The sequence below is a fragment of the Argentina silus genome (genome assembly GCF_951799395.1).
Source record: "Argentina silus genome assembly, chromosome: 9".
Lineage (NCBI taxonomy): Eukaryota > Metazoa > Chordata > Actinopteri > Argentiniformes > Argentinidae > Argentina > Argentina silus.
Window position 1 is genome coordinate 22,930,501 of NC_139663.1, and position 20,000 is coordinate 22,950,500.

A 20,000-nucleotide genomic window follows, 5' to 3' on the forward strand; every position below is an offset into this window, starting at 1 on the left:
AGAGAGAGAGAGAGGGAGAGAGGGAGAGAGGGAGAGAGAGAGAGAGAGAGAGAGAGAGGGAGAGAGAGAGAGAGAGGGAGGGAGGGAGGGAGAGAGAGAGAGGGAGAGAGAGAGAGAGAGGGAGAGAGAGAGAGAGAGGGAGAGAGAGAGGGAGAGAGAGAGAGAGAGAGAGAGAGAGAGAGAGAGAGAGAGAGGGAGAGAGGGAGAGAGGGAGAGAGGGAGAGAGCCCTGGTGGAGCGGGGTTTTGTGAATGGAGCTGTCCAGTGCTGAAGCTGGCAGATTCCACCATCTCTTCTGCTAAAATGTTGTCATGTTGTTCTAGAAACATCAGTCTCCAACGGATCTGGGGGATCGTTTCTGCAGAGCAAAAAAAATACGTTCTGGGGGATCGTTTCTGCAGAGCAAAGAAAATACGTTCTGCGTGAACGTGTTATCTTGAGTGTTCATCCCTTTAACCCATCAGTTGCCAAAGAAAGAGTGTTCTAAGTGTTCTATGTGGTGTTTACCTAGCAACAACACTCTGATTGGCTACAAGATGAAGCAACATCATTTATATCATATTTGGTGAATAAAGTCACCCCTTGGCGCTCTAGAATGTTGACAGTTTGGGCGACTTTATTCACCCTCGGCACTGAAGGAGTTAACAGAGAGCAGGATGGAGACACTGCCAACAGCTGGACTGCTGCTAGACATCTGTGTCTGGAGGACAGCTCTCCCTTGCCATTTGTCATCTATGATAGGCTATAGGGAGGGAGGGAGGGAGGGGGGGAGGGGGGGGAGGGAGGGAGGGAGGGAGGGAGGGAGGGAGGGAGAAGGAATTCATGTCTATCTCCTAATATTTTTTACAATCCTTGTAAGGATAACACTTCAGCCGGGAGTCTGTCCACACCTCGCACGGGGGGAGATGAATCACGTAACTGAGAAAAGAGTCATGCACGCACGCACGCACGCACACGCACGCACACACGCACGCACACACACACACACTTTGACTGGCAAAAGTGGAGGATCATGTAGCCTATTCTTAACGGCAAGCTGGACGGGCCAATAATTGGTCTCAAACTCTGCTTTAATTTGTTTATTAATTTAATTATTGATGACTTTATCTCCTTGTCATGTGTAGTATGTTATTGTGAACTATGATCTGAGCATATCCACACACAACTTCAAGGTGTTCCCTATCAACAGGCATCCTGCTTTTGCATCTGATCATCATATTTCTAATGTTATAAGCAGTTTAGTTTGGGTCTGGTTTTCAGGCGGACATTAGTGAAATAGGTCTTTCAGCAGAAGAGCTTGCAGCCTGTTGCTTGTTGTGAAAGAACTAGAACTTGTGAGACTATTTAGATGATATATGTACCTGTCAAGATATAGAACCGTTTAGGAAGCATTTCGTGGTGAGCTCCGGTTTCCGTAAAGACAGCAGAGCGCTGTGCGGGTTAACAGAAGTGGCCATGTTTCAAGCGGTGTGGTGGGTGGGTGCCACATCGAAATATGACCTGAGTGGTTATATTAAGAGTTACACTAAGGCTCACAGAACAACATATAGAAAAACAATTGAGTGATTCGACAGGCAATTTGACATGTGTTTCAGACGCATAGGTGACACTTAAACGACCTCTCGAAATGTCACGGAACTTTCTCCAACATATTTCTTGAATACGCCATAATATGAAGCCTCATTAAAAAAAGGAAATTGCGCTGTGAAAGAATGGGTTGGTCAATAAAACATGTCTGTCGTTCGTTTGTTTTCGTTTCGTTTGGTTGATGCGTTGTTGAGGAGTTGCTTACCCTAAAGCATTTCATTACATGGCATCTTGTATAGGCTGCTGTGTGAATATATAGATATAGATTTAGATTTCACTGCCACTGTCGTTTAGGCACCAGACGTCACTGCTGTGCTCTCCGCTCATTCACCAACACCTCTGCCACATGTTGCATACAGACACACTGCGCTCCAAAAGTGTATAGCTACTTTAAAACATCATACTCTATACTTTCACATATAAGTAAATAGGTCTCTGGTGTGTATCATCCGACAAATGAACATCTGGTTGTTTTTTTTAATTTCCTCGGACAATGAAAAGGTCTGTTCAGGTTCGTCTATTTTTAAAAACCTCGCTCATGTTTCCATAGCAATGGAATCAGGGATGTTGCCAAGCAACAGCGTCAATAAAGACATGAATGAAGTCAGACTCCGCGTCCATTCATATCATATGTAATATAAGACATTTAGCTGACGCTTTTACCCAAAGAGACTTACATTGCAGTGAGTGCATACATTTCAGTATATATGGTCCCAGCGGGAATCGGACCCACAACCTAAGCGTTGTCAGCGCCATGCTCTACCAACTGACACATAATGCCCTTATGTGTTTTGAAGACTGCACTGTGTTTCAGTGTGCTGTTGTCGGTCACATCAGCATCATGCCACAAAGTGTGAAGAAAATATCACCATCTAATATGACGAATAATCTCATAGGTTATCTACTAGGCGTTGCTTTTATGATATATTACACAAACCGGTTAGCCTATCAGACAGGAATCAATCAAGCGTTGAAAATGATTCTCAAACTTCATTTTGATATGGTTCTCTCCTTCTTCTACTTGAAACATGCGCCTGCATTTAGAAAAAAAAAGAGTGTAGTCTAATCTTTGTCAGTTTATTAACAGGTCTATCTACCTATCTATTAACAGGTTTTATCGTCTTTTTTTGTCATATTCAATCTATTCCTCTCATTAATAACTTCTCTAATGCTGCTAAAGTCTCTTTTCTAGTTCCGTGCGTATTTCTGTCCATATCTCTCGGCGTGCGTAAAAGAACGCGCCCCTTTCTCTCCTTTTCTCTCTCTCTTTCTGTCTCCGCGTGTGTAGGCTTTAACACAAAAGGAACAACATTGAGTGTGACAAATCTGTAAAACACAACTGATTTATCGCCTTTTTCCTCTTAGAAACCATTACACTTTTCTTCTGACAGGAAGTCACACAATGTCCAAAGCGTAAAGACTGTTCATACTGTTCCTACCTTCAATACAACAGTATCTCCACAACCCCGAGTGCATCAGATCTCCTCTCGCCTTCTTGGGTTGCGTCTCGTCCGCGGTGATGTTGGTCGCGTTGCATAAATACGCCCGGGAGTACAGCCAGTAGTCGGTCCCGATGGCGATGGTCATCAGGCTGAAAGCCGCGAAAGCCCCCACGGTGGCCAGCAGCGTCTGAACCCCGTGGTCACACCACGCCATGGCGCTTCATACTAGTCCACAGCCCGGTCCAAACAAACCCTGGAGAGGTCCCCTGATCATACCGTCTCTGTGAGCCCCTCCTCTCCTCTCCCAGGGTCGGCGGTGTGTACAGCCCAAGGGGTACACCTCACCGTCTCCAATGCTCAGTCACTTGTTGGAGCTGTAGCGCGTAATCAGGGCGGTGGTAAGAGTCTCCACGATTTGACGGATTTCACGGATGAACCACATGTGGTCGTTCGTAGTTTCTGAATCGGCTGATCATTGAACCTCCACTTTTGGTTTGAAACTCAGTACCTCCCAATTCGCTTTTCTTCCCTGGGAGACGTCTCACATCTGCACAAACTCGAGGGGATACACCACCGACCTGCACTTCGATGGACTCCAACGAGACCCCACCCTCCCTCGTCTAAACGAATCAATTCTAGTCGCAGATTTGGTCTTATAGCCGACAATCAAGTCACTAATTGAAGTTTAAAAAAAAAAAAAAAAATCTAAAGAGAGACTGAACACACAGTTGGGTGTTTTGTTCGATTTTCAAAAGATTGGAATCGGAACCTTTCAACATCGCCTAGTCACGGAGAGCATAATGACTAACATTGACACAATATCTCCAAAACCTCCGAAAACAAGCCGTTCAAAAAGCAATTACATGTTTACTGAGCAAGAAATGAGCAATAAACCGCTGTATGTTATGGTGCCTGGGGTCACTTACAGTTGTACGATGTTCAACTGCAGGTTAATGACCAACATCGAGACAGTAATGGTGTTTTCGACATAAGGAATGATTCATTGGCGACATTAAAATGCAATATAAGTTACATATCGACCAACGTGTAGTCCAATATCCGGAGCAACGGCGGACGTGACGGAAGCTTTTCTACTGTTTGATTGGCTACAGCTTCCATGCCCAGTAGATCGAATCTGTGCAGATCGATTGTGAGTGTGTGTGTGTGTGTGTGTGTGTTTGTGTGTGTGTGTGTGTGTGTGTGTGTGCGTGTCAGAGGATCACTTATTGGAGTCTGGGGGGGAGGGGGGGGGGGGGGGGGCGTCTACATGGTTGAACACTTGTGGCTCAGGAGAGTTTCCTTTACTGTTGGCTATGTATACAAAAGGCTTTGTTACTTCTGCAGTTTCACTCATATAATTTCCTTCACTGTCAACCTTCATTTCTCTCGACCATGTCCACTCTCGCATACACACACTCACCAAGCACTTTATTATAACACAATACTAATACTGGGTAGGGCCTCCCTTTATTACAACACTATACTAATACTGGGTAATACTCCCTTTATTAGAACACAATACTCATACTGGGTAGGGCCTCCCTTTATTAGAACACTATACTAATACTGGGTAATACTCCCTTTATTACAACACTATACTAATACTGGGTAGGGCCTCCCTTTATTAGAACACTATACTAATACTGGGTAATACTCCCTTTATTACAACACTATACTAATACTGGGTAGGGCCTCCCTTTATTACAACACTATACTAATACTGGGTAGGGCCTCCCTTTGCTCTCAAAACAGCCTCAATTCTTCGTGACATTGATTCCACAACATGTTGGAAACATTCCTTTGAGATTCTGGTCCATGATGACATGATTGCATCACGCAATTCCTGCAGATTTTTCAGTTGCACTTTCAAGCTGTGAATTTCCCGTTCTGCCACATCCCAAAGGTGTTCTATTGGATCCCAAAGGTGTTCTATTGGATCCCAAAGGTGTTCTATTGGATCCCAAAGGTGTTGTATTGGATTCAGATCCGGTGACTGGGAAGGCCACTGAAGAACACTGAACTTATTGTCATGTTCATGAAACCATTTTGAGACGACTTTTGCTTTGTGACATGATGCATTATCATGCTGGAAGTAGAAGATGGGTAAATTGTGGCCATGAAGGGATGCACATGGTCAGCAACAATACTCAAATAGGCTGTGGCATTCAAGCGATGATTGATTGGTATTAACGGGCCCAAAGTGTGGCAAGAAAACATTCCCCACACCATTCCACCACCTCTACCATGAGAAGTTGTACAGGTGTTCCACCACCTCCACCATGAGAAGGTGTACAGGTGTTCCACCACCTCCACCATGAGAAGGTGTACAGGTGTTCCACCACCTCCACCATGAGAAGGTGTACAGGTGTTCCACCACCATGAGAAGGTGTACAGGTGTTCCACCACCATGAGAAGGTGTACAGGTGTTCCACCACCATGAGAAGGTATACAGGTGTTCCTCCACCATGAGAAGGTGTACAGGTGTTCCTCCATCATGAGAAGGTGTACAGGTGTTCCTCCATCATGAGAAGGTGTACAGGTGTTCCTCCATCATGAGAAGGTGTACAGGTGTTCCTCCACCATGAGAAGGTGTACAGGTGTTCCTAATAATGTATATAAAAGCAATCCGATTAGATTGCTCCTTTTCAGTTCTGATCAGAAGTAAAGGCCTGAACTGACACACAACAAATGTATGCTGTAAGTTAAGAAGTCCCTTTGGATAAAGGTGTCTTGTATATATATATATACTTGTATATTAATATATTTGTATTATCAAATACAAAGGAAGACAACAAAAGTTTTACAGCCAAAGAAGTTCAAACTGTATAAACAATGAGGACTGTAGATGCAAATGAAAGGATGAATGTGTGTGTGAGAGAGAGAGAGAGAGAGAGAGAGAGAGAGAGAGAGAGAGAGAGAGAGAGAGAGAGAGAGAGAGAGAGAGAGACAGACAGACAGACAGACAGAGACACAGAAACTGCGCAGAGGTAGTAGCCAATAGTAACGTAGATTACATGTAACTACGTAACCGGATACGGTAGCTACGTAAACGGATATATTACTTCTGTAGCATCCAAACGAACAGATACAATACTGCAAAAACGGACACAAAATGGACATTACTACGTTATCCCTTCACACCTGGCGATACCGCCACCATTTCATTTTCAAGGAGCAACATAATCCGAAAAATATCTACGTCCAGTGCGTATTGTGCATGCCCAAAGTTAACTTGCTGTCCTCTTCCAGGAATTCGACATCCAATCTAAAGAAACATTTGGTGGTAAGTTCGTCCAACACCAACGCCACCTGGACGTCGTGATTTAATGGTGTACGTAGTTATAGCAAGCACCGTAGTTATGTAGCAAGTATCCCAATCAGATCATTATAATCAAATCCCTACAGGCCTAATAAAAGTTCCTAGAATTCTGTGGTCGCAAAGCTCCGTAAAAGCTGCAGCATCCAGCAGCATCCAGCAGCATGGGCGCGATGTGTCAAAATAAAGTCCCTGTCAAAACGCATTGGTTGTTTGGAATCTCAATCTTTGAAGGACGTTGTTACATGGAGTATATCCATTCAACTACATCTGAAAATACATTTAAATATCTGTGTAATTGATATTATACATCAGAAGCGCCTAACAAGTGTTGCATATGATGTTTGAAACTAATTGTAATGTAGTTTCAAATCACATCCAGGAAGTTAGAGAAAAAAGTGTTACAGTCATACAGATAGCTGATGGGTCTAACTGTCCATATCAGCTCATACACAACTACGAGCGGGAGTTTAACCCTGCAGCAATCCACATGACATTTATTTTTGTGTTTGTGTTTTCCAGTCCACTTTCATTGATTCAAATCAAAGTGTATGTGTCATATACAGCATCCAGCCGTAGACAGTGTAATGAAATGCTTTGGGCAAGCTAGCTCCTCAACAGTGCAACAATGAAGTCATAAAACAACAACATACGGCAGCAATAGTAGTATGTGATAGTATGATACACTACTTTTTCTGCTTATTTACCCAGGCGTATTCATTGTATTTCAGAGACGGCATCGCGGCACATACGAGGCCTCCAGAGCAGGTGAACCGAGCCAACCAGAGACTGACGGTGCACCCAACTCCAAAAAACAAAGGCTGGAAAAGATTGTCCATGAAACACTCCAGCCTAAGGTGGACGCCCTTGTCTTCAACTTCCTTGTTCAAGACGTCCAGCCGTTCTCTGCGGTGGAGCAGCCTGCTTTCAGGAAGCTGATCGAGGGCCTGAGTGGAGGGAAGATGACGATGAACCGAAAGACTCTGACGGCTAAAGTCGAGAAGGCGTTCTCTAACATGAAAGAGGAACTCGTGTCCAAGCTGGGCAACGTCAAGTCTCTGTGCACCACAGCAGACGTCTGGACGGTTCACCACAGGAGCTTCTTCGGGATGACCTGCCACTGGATTGACGAGAACGACCTGGAGAGGAAGTCCGTCGCGCTCGCCTGCGCCAGAATCCGGGGCGGCCACACTTGCGACGCGATCGCAGCGAAGATCCATGAGATCCACGTGGCCTACAACATCGAAGGCAAAATCCAGGCTACCGTCACTGGCAACGGCAGCCATTTTGTCAAAGCCTTCAAAGAGTTCGACGACCAAGCGGATGAAGAGGACCGGGGCCGTGTGGAGGACGTAGGCTCTATCCTGGAGCGGGAAACGGACGCCGGCATGCACCTCTTTCTACTCCCGCTGAGCCGCTGCGCGTCGCACACATTGAACTCGATCGCCTCTGAGGATCTAGCGGCCGCCGTGTCGCAGGGAGCGTCTCACGAACTGTACTGCAGCGCCATGGCCAAGTGCGCTGCCGTCGGCAACAAGGCCAACCGACCTCCGCTGGCCGCATCAGCGCTGGAGGGCCTGGAGACGATGATGATGACCGTCCCTGGCGTTGCTCGCTGGAATACAGAATACTGTGTGGTCCAGAAGATGATGTCTCTCACCGAAGCGCAGCTGGGGAAAGTGTGTGACAGCCTGGAAGTCGCAAGACTGCAATGTTACGAGATTGAATTCTTAAAAGATTACGTGGAGGTCTGGAAGCCGCTGGCTGTCGCTATCGACCTCCTCCAGGGAGAGCAGAAATGTTTCCTGGGACTGGTCATTCCCACGTTACTCACGCTGAAGAAAAAGCTCTGGGAGAAGAAATCCATCACGTGTTATTTCTCCGACCACATCAGCGTCGTCCTGGAAGCGATCGACTCCCGCTTCCAACGGCTGTTCGCCAGCGTGGACGCCAAGATGGCGACCGCCACGATGCCGCAGTTCCGCCTGTGGTGGGTGAGAGAAGAGGCTGAGAGGGAAGAGATGCGTCTGGTATTGGTGGCCGAGGCGTCCCAGGTGGAGCTGAGCAGTGAGGAGAAGCCGGGCTCCTGGGCGGAGCCTCTCCAGTCGGATCAAGAGGAGGATTTCTTCAGCTACGGACCCGGGAATGCGGTTCTGACTCAGGGCGGCGCTGCGGAGGAAGTTCGGACCTACCTGGAGGGAACCAACAAACATTTGGACTCGCTGAAAGACTTCCCGAGGTTGAGGAAGCTGTTCCTCAAGTTCAACAGCCCCCTCCCCTCCAGCGCCCCTGTGGAACGCCTGTACAGTCATGAGGGGAACCTCTTCACCCCTCAAAGGAACGGTCTGACCGATGAGCATTTTGAGCAAGTTCTCCTTTTGCGTTACAACAGTAAAATGTGCCCTTTGACCTTGGAGTAAACATGGAGAGGAGCTTCTACTCAGCGTATCAGAAGTCTCTAGGAGACGTAACGTTTTTTTATGTTTCTTGTTCAGCTCCTGCTGAATCTAAACGAGCTGTTTTGATGATGCTGTTGAAGGCTTAAGGTAGAAAAACATGGTCAGTCCAGGTGAGCTGTTCAGTCTAGGTGAGCTGTTCGGTCTAGGTGAGCTGTTCAGTCTAGGTGAGCTGTTCAGTCCAGGTGAGCTGGTCAGTCTAGGTGAGCTGTTCAGTCTGGGTGAGCTGTTCAGTCTAGGTGAGCTGTTCAGTCTGGGTGAGCTGTTCAGTCCGGGTGAGCTGTTCAGTCCGGGTGAGCTGTTCAGTCCGGGTGAGCTGTTCAGTCCGGGTGAGCTGTTCAGTCCAGGTGAGCTGTTCAGTCCGGGTGAGCTGTTCAGTCCGGGTGAGCTGTTCAGTCTAGGTGAGCTGTTCAGTCTAGGTGAGCTGTTCAGTCCAGGTGAGCTGTTCAGTATGTTGAAAATGTCTGACTTGTTTTTGAATGAGAATAACATGGACACTCACGCTGTTCGCAATCGCATAACAAATGTGACATGAAAGCACTTAACATTCAGTTTCTTGGTGCTTTGCGTTTTTTAATTTAAAAGATATGTCTGGGGGCGAGGGCGATGGAAGGCATGTCAAAACCATCAGATAAGCTGCCTGAGTAATTAAATAATAATAATGGATATCCTGACTGATTATTTTCATTGTCATTTTGCATTCAGCACTGATAACAAGTACTGTTATCTTCAACCCTGTGTCTGTGTGTGCGTTCTCTGTTCACTCAATCCTCACAGTGGGGCTGTAGTGTGTGTGTGTGTGTGTGTGTGTGTGTGTGTGTGTGTGTGTGTGTGCGTTCTGAGCCGTAATCCCCGCTGTCAGACGAGGGTTGGTCTAGTCAGGTGGTCACCTAGAGACAGGAGGGAGACTTCCTGTTGGATATGTCCAGACACAGTGCCAAACCCGTCTGAACCCTGGGATTATTGAAGATTGAGGAACAGCAACTGGAAACAATATGATCCATGTTTAACATCCTCCGTCCCTCCCTCTCTCCATCCCTCCCTCTCTCCCTCCATACCTCCCTCTCTCTCCGTCCCTCCCTCTCTCTCTCTCTCCCTCCATCCCTCTCTCTCTCTCTCTCCCTCCATCCCTCCCTCTCTCTCCGTCCCTCCCTCTCTCTCTCTCTCCATCCCTCTCTCTCTCTCCCTCCCTCTCCCTCTCTCTCTCTCTCCCTCTCTCTGTCCCTCCCTCTCTCCCTCCATCCCTCCCTCTCTCCGTCCCTCTCTCCCGTCTTATGAATGTGGTAATTTTTGCACGAACCCTGTGAGACAACACACAAATCCTGCTGAAAAGTCTGCTGACAGACTGATCGAAATAACAGAGCACGTATTTCTACAGAGGCCAAGACGTCTTCCTCAGGGACCCAGAGAGAGGCGGAGACAGACGGAAGTGTGAAAAATAATTGTCACACCTCCTTAAAGCTGTCTTAGCATGAGAACGTCTCAACTGGCAACACCACTGAAACCGGTAGACACTGAAATACTCTCGATATGTGAAAAGCATTGTTTATTACTGTGTCTGTGTAGCTACAGATATAGTTACGGCTTTGTGAGAAAGTACTGATTCCTTGTGTAAGCTTGCGGCTCTGAGACCACGTCTTTGTTCTTTTTTAAACAAGATTTAGTTTTAAACATACAGAGGGTTCTGAGCCCATTCCTGATACGGTGTATTGTCTGTGACCCCGCTCATGAAGAGTCTCTCCACAGATATTAAGATAAATATCTTTAACAACACCTCTTACACCAACGGCACAGTGCAGTAATAATGACATTCTGCTGAACCACTTTACTTTTTTACTCTATTATTTATACTGCAATTGTGTCACGTCTATTGTCTTGTGTCCCTAACAATCGTCACTGTCCAACCGTCTCACTTATCTTGCACTGTGTCACTTATTGTCTTGTCCTACCTCACCCTACCTCATATTATTTGTATTGGATGCTGCATTGTCAATTGTTAACCTTGTAAACACCCGACACTGCATTCGAAATGTGTCCAACACATTTCTTTTAGGACATCCAAAGGTGTGAATGTGTTATTAGGGTATATGTGCCCTGACAGCCTCTCAGATTATTGTCTGTTTTGTTTTCAAAAGTAAACCTAGTCACGACTAACTGTCACACGACTAACCTGCTGGATTGTTTCCTGCTCTCCATCCCAGCGTCTGAGCCTAAGAGGACGAGTAACGGCAGAGGAGGAAGGATGACAAGCCGTTGAGAATGACCAGCCTGCCCCCTCCTGGTCACATACGGTATTACTGAGCAGAGTGTCACGAACACCAACAAACATCTCTACACCAACGGCACAATGCAATAATAATGACATTCCACTGACCCACTTTACTTTTTTACTTTACTATTTATACTGTAAATTGTGTCATGTCTATTGTCTTATGTGTCTCCAACAATCGTCACTGTCCAACTGTCTCACGTATCTTGTACGATGTCACTTATTGTCTTGTCCTTGTTTCATTTCACTACTGGTATTTGTATTATTGTATTTTTTTGTATGCTGCATTGTCATGGAACCGAGCCTAAGAATTTGACTCCCTGCACTTGTGTTTGAGACGTAACAATAAACTTGAAACTAACATGGCTCAACTAGTTGATTTCATGAAGAGACGTCGAGATGTCGGGAAACGCTAACTCGGACCCTCAGGACAGCCAGACTCTTAACGGCTAAGGTTAGGGTGGGGTCATCCCAAGGATCCCACTTAGCCTCTACCATCATTCTCTGTTAGGGCTAACGTGAGGTAAACAGGATGATGAAACCTACATGCACCTCGGTCAAATGACAAAAGACACAGAAAACCACCGTTCAAAGTTTGATCCAAAGTGGAAATTTTTATATGATTTACGAAAAGAAACGCTACAAAGTATCACTTCTCATACTTCACGTCTCACCAGCAGGTGGTGCTGTTGCATCATATTTTCCACTGTTCAGTTTCAAACAGTTAGTAATTATCCCCATACCCAGTAATTCCCATACCCAGTAATACCCACAACCACACACAACACAAACTCACAGCATCTAATACAAGATCATGTCAGGCACGAGGTGGAGGGAGATGTGTGAGTGTACAGCATTTTCCATAACTTACAGCTCAAATCATAACCGAGGCCTTGTCCCAACCCTACCCAGAATGCTCCCCTCCTTAAAGGAATCTCACCACTACAATGACCCCAACAGGTGAAAGCAACATGGTGGTAAACTCTTCAAGTCCTCTTACTGGAACATGTTACTTTGAGGCTCCACCACACCGCTTTACACCAACAATGTCCTCCCGGTCGAATGACCAACCCAAACAAACGAATAAGGGTGGGAGCATGTTTTAACTCATTCAGTGCCGAGGGTGAATAAAGTCGCCCTAATTTTCAACATTCTAGAGTGCCACGGGTGACTTTATTCACCATGAATGCATCAATGATGATGCTTCTTGACTGTAGCCAATCAGAGTGTTGTTTCTAGGTAAACACCACACCAAACACTTGGAACACTCTAGGTGGTGAGTGTTCCGGACCGCTTTGGCAGTCTGGCAGAGTTAAGAGGTTTGGGTGTGTTCTGGCCTGTGTGTGTTCTGTTATTTAAACGCCTTCTCTCATTGTTCTGAGCACAGTGTGTGAGATCAGACAGGACGGCCCCCCCTGAGGGAGAGAGGGTGGGTGGGTGGGGTCAGAGGTCACTGCAGCAGAGGGAGGGTGGCCGGGGTCAGAGGTCACTGCAGCAGAGGGAGGGCAGGCGGGGTCGGAGGTCACTTTAGCAGAGGCTGGGCAGGGCGGAAGTGACCCAGGTTCTCGCAGGCCTCGAGCCAGCGCTGGACGTTGGCCGGGGTGGAGGAGGCGGGGCCTGTCTGGCGCACGCAGCAGTAGCAGGCGATGTCGGCCAATGAGAGGTCGGCGCCGGCCAGCCAGGCGCCCCGGCCCAGGGCCCCGTTGAGGGAGCGGAGGACGGCCGCCCGCTCCTTGGCGCCCCCCTCGGCCAGCTGGAAGAAGGCGGCATCCACCCAGCTGTCTACCAGGGTCGCCACGGCGGCGTCGCCAGGGTACGGGGCCAGGAGGCGGAACAGGAAGCGCGCCACGTTGGCCTCGCCCTCGATGGGGCACATGTTCTGAACGCTGAACTTCATCTGCAGCTTCGGGACTGGAGGACGGAGAGAGAGGGAGGGAGGGACGGAGGGAGGGGAGCAGAGAGGGAGGGAGAGAGAGAGGGAGGGAGGGAGAGAGGGATAGAGGAAGGGAGGGAGGGATGAAGGGAAGGATAGAAGGAGGGACGGAGAGAGGGACAGGGAGATGGATAGAGGGAGGGACAGAGGGAGGGAGGGACGGAGAGAGGGACAGGGAGATGGATAGAGGGAGGGATAGAGGGAGGGAGGGACGGAGAGAGGGACAGGGAGATGGATAGAGGGAGGGACAGAGGGAGGGAGGGACGGAGAGAGGGACAGGGAGATGGATAGAGGGAGGGATAGAGGGAGGGAGGGACGGAGAGAGGGACAGGGAGATGGATAGAGGGAGGGACAGAGGGAGGGAGGGACGGAGAGAGGGACAGGGAGATGGATAGAGGGAGGGACAGAGGGAGGGAGGGACGGAGAGAGGGACAGGGAGATGGATAGAGGGAGGGATAGAGGGAGGGAGGGACGGAGAGAGGGACAAGGGGTAGGAGGGGAGGATAAAAGGTCAATACAAATCATGGTGGTAACTTACGATGAAATATTCAGTTTGAAAGAGGTTTTCTAATGAGCACTGATATCTGTATGAGCAGAGACACCATGCCCGGGCATTCTCCTGGGCATTCTCCTGGGCACCAGAGGCAAGGCTACACCTGCACGTCTGACATCATATCATTTAAACTAGTCTGGTTGCGCCACTTTGAAGCCACATGAACTCCCCCCCCCTCCCGACTGCATACCGTCCTTCCAGATGAGGGTGAAGCCCAGCTGGAAGCGTTGGCGGGTGTAGCTGTGGGCGTGGCGTGGGCCCAGACAGCCGAGGAGGGGCGGGGGCACGGCGGGGACAGACGAGTGGACGTGGACAGAGGACAGGACCCGGTAGCGCTGGCACAGAAGCCCGTGGAGCACCAGCAGGGTCAGCGGCGGGCGCGCTGGGTTGGCGTTGATCACGATGTCCCTGAGCGCGCCCAGGTCCTGAGAGAGAGAGAGAGAGAGGGGGGAGAGAGAGAGAGAGAGAGGGGGGAGAGAGGGGGAGAGAGAGAGAGGGGGGGAGACAGAAAAAGAGAAGAAATATTGAACCACAATTGAATTACCTTACCTTATCATTTTTATTATTATATTGCATTGTTGATTGCTGCATCGTTGAGGAGCTAGCTTGCTGCAAGCGTTTCACTGCACCGTCTACGGCTGTATTCTGTGTACATGACAAATACACTTTGATTTGAAATCTATAATGCGAATACCGCTTAATGCTTAAAGCTCCCAGGTTCGATTCCGACCCTCGACATGTCATCCCTCCTCTCTCTCTCTTCCTGTCCATCTCGACTGTCTCCATCCTGATAAAGCAGAAATGTCCTAAAACCCTCAGCCTGTGGTTCCCTCTCACCTTGCCCAGCAGGGAGTCGAGGTCTGTGGTCCCTGTGAAGGTCGTGGAGGCGGGGGCGCTGGAGGGGGGGCTGCTCAGGGACAGGTCCAGGTCAGCGTCGGGCGTGGTCACCGTCTTGGCCAGGCCGTCCACCGCAGCCTTCAGCTGGTACAGCCGGCGCAGGATCTCATCCTGCCGCTTCTCCAGGGCCAGAACCGCAGGGTCCACCTCTCCACCGTTCTACAAGAGAGAGAGGTGAGGTTAACACACACACACACACACACACACACACACACACACACACACACACACACACACACACACACACACACACACCTATAAAAGAATGGATATCCATTTATGTATAGTGTCATCAACTGCTGGGCTGTGTGTTGGCTACCTAGCACCCTGTTAGTGATGTCCCCACACACACACACACACCCCCCCGCCCACCCAGCCCCGGGGCCACAACCGAACATCAACCCGTTGTGCACACGTTGCATCAGCCGGTGGAACTGGTTAGGAAGTGAACGGGCTGTGCAGAAATGTCAAACCCGCTAGCCCGCTAGCCAGCTAGCTAACATGCATGACAACAAGCTACGCTGCTGCTGTGGGTGAAGTGATGGATGATTGACAGCCAGTCAGCATGTTGAAGAATCTGATTTGACATATTTGACAGTGATGAAGTCAAGAGTGACATCAGGAGCTCGACGCGGAGTTCAGTTTTACCTGAAGCACATGTTCGCAGCGGCCGCTGCCCGGAGCGTGGACGTTCGGTAACGTGTACATGCACGTCGGCAAGTCAACCTGTATCTCACCGCCGGTGACGGGCTTTACCTGGTACATGGGCATGGTGCCGGAGCCGTGCCGTGCCGGGCCGGGGTCGGTGGCGGTGTGGTGTCGGTGGTGAGGTTCGGGCCTCTCTACAGAGAAAGTAAGACGCAGACCGCGGCTGCAGCTCCAGCTGACGACCGACCGACGGAAAGAGCGGCCGCGGTTGGCTTCCGTCACATCCGGTGAAAGTGAATTTCGATGAGTCCACAGATATTTATTATTATTATCTATTTATTATTATCTATTTATTATCATCTATTTATTATTATCTATTTATTATTATCTATTTATTACTATCTATTTATTATTATCTATTTATTATTATCTATTTATTACTTTTTATTTTATTATGATCTATTTATTATGATCTATTTATTATTATCTATTTATTATTATCTATTTATTATCATCTATTTATTACTATCTATTTATTATTATCTATTTATTATTATCTATTTATTATTATCTATTTATTATGATCTATTTATTACTATCTATTTATTACTTTTTATTTTATTATTATCTATATATTTATTATTATATATTTCGAAACATATAAAAAGGGCATCCAAAGGTGTGAATGTGAATTATTAAAATACAATTTTACGCTTGATCAAAGTAAGTGGCGCTGTGGTCGTTTGAGATGAGCTGTTTTCTTGGTGTGAAAATGGCACTGATGAGGTCCTGGTCATTCAGCACCAAAGATCAGTATCTTCTTTTAAATGTCTTCTTAAGCTCATTTTAATAGACTAGCCTTTAATTGATGCTGCCCTTATTCTTATTAATGTGGGTTTTTTCTTCCTGTTTTCTACTTTTATTTTAGTTTTTTATGCTGCTCTCATTCTGTTTAATGTGTTTTACTGTTTCTACTTATATTCCTGTTTTTATTTGCATATCTGTTTTATCTATTTGTAAAGCACCTTGTAACATTGTTTTAAAAAGGTTCTATAGAAATAAAGTGTATTATTATTATTATTATTATTATTAAGTTTACATCCATGGTGCTGTTTGCATATCAGTGTTTGACACCTTTAAAATCAATCGTAACAGAATGACATTGTCTGTCCACATGGTGGCGCTGGTACTCAAATCTACCATTTTAGACATTTAGCAGACGCCTTTATCCAAAGCTACTTCCAACAAATACATTTGTTTAAGTGAGTGAATCATCTATCCATCAGTCATCATAAGAAAAACAAATCTATGCTCGGACCAGGGACCATAGGCATCACAATGCTAGAAGAAGGAAGAATTACTTTTTAATTTTTTTAAAATTTTTTAATTTATTTTTATTTACAGTAGAGAAACTGTACAGGGGGGTAGTGGGGATGAAGAGGTCTCTAGGGTTAGGGTTAGGGTTAGTACAGGGGGGTAGTGGGGGTGAAGAGGTCTCTAGGGTTAGGGTTAGTACAGGGGGGTAGTGGTGGTGAAGAGGTCTCTAGGGTTAGGGTTAGTACAGGGGGGTAGTGGGGGTGAAGAGGTCTCTAGGGTTAGGGTTAGGGTTAGTACAGGGGGGTAGTGGGGGTGAAGAGGTCTTTGGGAGGGCCAGTCAAGATGTAGCCTGAAGAGAATTAATCATGGTATAGTTTTACTGATCTTAATGACTTGACAAGACCTGAGTTCCAATCAATACTATTCTCAAAGATAAAGTAGAGACTTCATTCCTTCGGACGACTCTACCCGAACCTTAGGCTAAGGCACATGTTTTCGTATTTCACCTTCGATGTGCAATTTAGAAGAATTCAAATGATTAGTTAAGTTTGTCCAAGTCCAAGTTACAAACTAGAACACACTGTGACGTGTCAATGAAGTACAAACACACTGACAACATGACAGCTGTTGAAATCCTCAATAAAACGTCTCTCTGAATTCTCTGTGAACATGAAGGCGGTTGCTGCCCCCTGCAGCCTGTTAGTAGTAACTGCGGGGCTGAACCGCCTGGAAATAGCGAGTCTAATGCAGTCCAACCAGGCGAGCAACCCAGTCTCCAAATGATTACCCCAGAACGGAATAATTTGGAGACTGTGTTGGGAGCAAATCAGCCAGACTGTATCCCCATCACGCAACAGGAATTGATCTGTGTGTGTGTGTGTGTGTGTGTGTGTGTGTGTGTGTGTGTGCACATTTGAGAGTCACTCAGGAACCAAAGGGCAGTGTCACCTGTCTTCAGTGACCAGCGAGTCAGCTGTTTTTCCTGCTGAGATCAGGTGTGTCTGTATGTGAGTGCACGCACGTGTCAGAAATGGCTAATAGTACGGTTGGTGTTGATTACAGAATGATTAGTCTACAGACAGGGGTGTGTCAGGGGTGTGTGTGTGTGTGTGTGTGTGTGTGTGTGTGTGTGTGTGTGTGTGTGTGTGTGTGTGTGTGTGTGTGCGTGCGTGTGCGTGTGCGTGTGTGTGTGTGTGTGCCCCTTTGCTGTGTCTGTCTACTCCAGGTTTGAGGCAGGAAGTTGCTTGAATTCATAATTCAAAAGTGTAAAACCTTCCAGTTTATTGTTGATTGAGAGATTCCATTTAGTGAGAAATAATTGAAAATAATCCTATTTGCAATCTTTGAATTGGAATTTCAATTCACTTCTTTAATTGACTGAATTTAAATTCCACTGACACCAACCCTTGGTTTACGGAATCAAATCTGTCAGGTGGTTTCTCTTCAGGTTAGCCAAATAGGAAAACCAACAATGGATCTGAAAACCAACAATGGATCTGAAAACCAACAATGGATCTGAAAACCAACAATGGCATCAGATCTGAATAACATGCAAGTGGACATTTACTGATGCAACGAAACAAGATCCAAACAGTTGCTTTGTGAACTTAACTTTCTCCATCAAATCCATTAAAGCCATTTAACTAGGGTTAGGGTTAGGGTTAGGGTTAGGGTTAGGGCCACTAACTGCCAGAACACTTACCACCAAGTGTTTTATATGGTGTTTACCTAGCAACAATACTTTGATAGGCTACAAAACGAAGCGTCGTCATTCATGCATTTTTTGGTGAATACAGTCACCCTTGGCAATTTGGGCGACTTTATTTACCCTTGGCACTAAATTAGCTAACCACAAGGGATCGGCCATAATTCAATCCAGTCAAACCCTCTGCAACCCAATCTTCCCACTTCAGGAATGACCTCTGCGGGAAGCGGACGTTGGCCTGACACAGGTGCACACCTCCTTTAACATGTCACTCTGACATGTCAACACGTCACCTTCCCTCCCGTCCGTCCGCTGAGTAGTGTTACGTGCCACCTCCTCCTCCTCCTCCACCTCCTCCTCCTCCTCCTCCCGACGTCCGCTACAGAGGAGCGCAGGGAGACGAGAGGAAGAGAGAGGAAAAACACACGCTACGAGCAGTGAGAAAACACCACACACACACACACACACACACACACACACACACACACACACACACACACACACACACTACGAGCAGTGAGAAAACACCACACACACACACACACACACACACACACACACACACACTACGAGCAGTGAGAAAACACCACACACTACGAGCACTGAGACAGATTTAATTAAAACGCACAATTGAGTTTGGTGTTCGGACAGCGTGTTTGCCCTGAATAATTCACTGGCCTCCGAGATCCTGAGAAGAAGAAGAGAGGGAGGGGAGGGAGGAGAGAGAGGGGAGGGAGGGGAGGGAGGAGAGAGAGTGGAGGGAGGAGAGGGAGGAGAGAGAGGGGAGGGAGGAGAGGGAGGGGAGGGAGGAGAGAGAGGGGCCCGGCCCGCTGAGCCAGGGCCTAGGTAATGGAGGGCGGGGGTGAGTGTGGAGTAGGGGGGGGGGGGGGTGGATCTGGTGGCCTGCAGTCGGACTGGGGCTAGAAAGTGAGACTGGGCCCAGGGTGAAACCCGACAGTGCGTGGCTCTCTAAATCATGTAGGAACAAGGAGAGGGAAATGGAGCCTGCCAGTCTGCCAGGAGTGTGGGGCTAGGTTTAGGGTTAGGGATAGGGTTAGGATGAGGTTTAGGGTTAGGGTTAGGGTTAGGGTTAGGATCAGGGTTAGGGTGAGGATGACGGTTAGGGTTAGGGTTAGGTTAGGGTAAGGGTTAGAGTTAGGGTTAGGATCAGGTTTAGGGTGAGAATGACGGTTAGGGTTAGGGTTAGGGTAAAGGTTAGGGTTAGGGTTAGGGTTAGGGTTAGGGTAAAGGTTAGGGTAAAGGTTAGGGTTAGGGTTAGGGTATAATGTGAAAGAGAGATATCTGAGCCTGTGCAGAATGGCTCTGGTCGGCCCAGAACCCCTCTGGTTGGTTCTGGACTGTTTCAGTTGTGTGTAGTAAAGCCCCTGACTGTTTCAATTGTGTGTAGTAAAGCCCCTGACTGTTTCAGTTGTGTGTAGTAAAGCCCCTGACTGTTTCAGTTGTGTGTAGTAAAGCCCCTGACTGTTTCAGTTGTGTGTAGTAAAGCCCCTGACTGTTTCAACTGTGTGTGTGTTTTTCTTCCACTCAAATTAGCACCGATAGACAGTCAATGGCAAGGTGAGGACCGCCTCCGCTGCGGCCTCTCCTGATTGGGCGCCTCCATTAAGAGGACCAGACCGTCCTCTTATCTGATGGTGCCTTCTCATTTGGAAAAGTCTCTCCCCGTCTGTCCTCCTCGCCACGGCAACATAATTACCCCCTCCAAGGGTGTGTCATCTTCCCTGCACCTGCTGTGTGTGTTGTTTTAGTGCCCCCCTGGGGTACGGGGGTAAACAAGCGTTAGTGCTCATGCATCATTCAGTCATCGTTCTGTTTGAGCCATCAGACAAAGGAGAAGACCAACGTAAAAATGATAGG

The 20,000-nt window shown here is 47.4% G+C and overlaps 3 protein-coding genes across 4 annotated transcripts in view; all 3 read right to left on the reverse strand.

The window, feature by feature from the left end:
- LOC310809920 (cytoplasmic phosphatidylinositol transfer protein 1-like) overlaps window positions 1-3,242 on the reverse strand; it is a gene marked incomplete at its 5' end in the record, with an annotated part of 6,025 nt that extends 2,783 nt beyond the window's left edge. The window contains one exon of the mRNA XM_083677441.1: window positions 3,026-3,242. Coding sequence (XP_083533567.1) covers window positions 3,026-3,242 — 217 coding nt within the window. The remainder of the gene's footprint in view (window positions 1-3,025) is intronic.
- Window positions 1-20,000, reverse strand: part of pvalb8 (parvalbumin 8) — a 109,306-nt gene that overhangs the window by 78,852 nt on the left and 10,454 nt on the right. The gene's annotated exons all lie outside the window — the stretch shown is intronic.
- aimp2 (aminoacyl tRNA synthetase complex interacting multifunctional protein 2) lies at window positions 11,663-15,355 on the reverse strand. 2 transcript variants are annotated; one of them, XM_083676538.1, is made up of 4 exons: window positions 15,209-15,355; window positions 14,393-14,611; window positions 13,746-13,980; window positions 11,663-12,980 (listed from the first exon to the last, which is right to left on the reverse strand). In XM_083676538.1, the coding sequence occupies exons 1-4, from the start codon at window positions 15,221-15,223 to the stop codon at window positions 12,592-12,594; spliced, it is 858 nt and encodes a 285-aa protein (XP_083532664.1). In that variant the 5' UTR covers window positions 15,224-15,355; the 3' UTR covers window positions 11,663-12,591. The 2 variants fall into 2 exon arrangements, with proteins under 2 accessions (XP_083532664.1, XP_083532663.1); XM_083676537.1 differs by having other exon boundaries at window positions 15,101-15,355.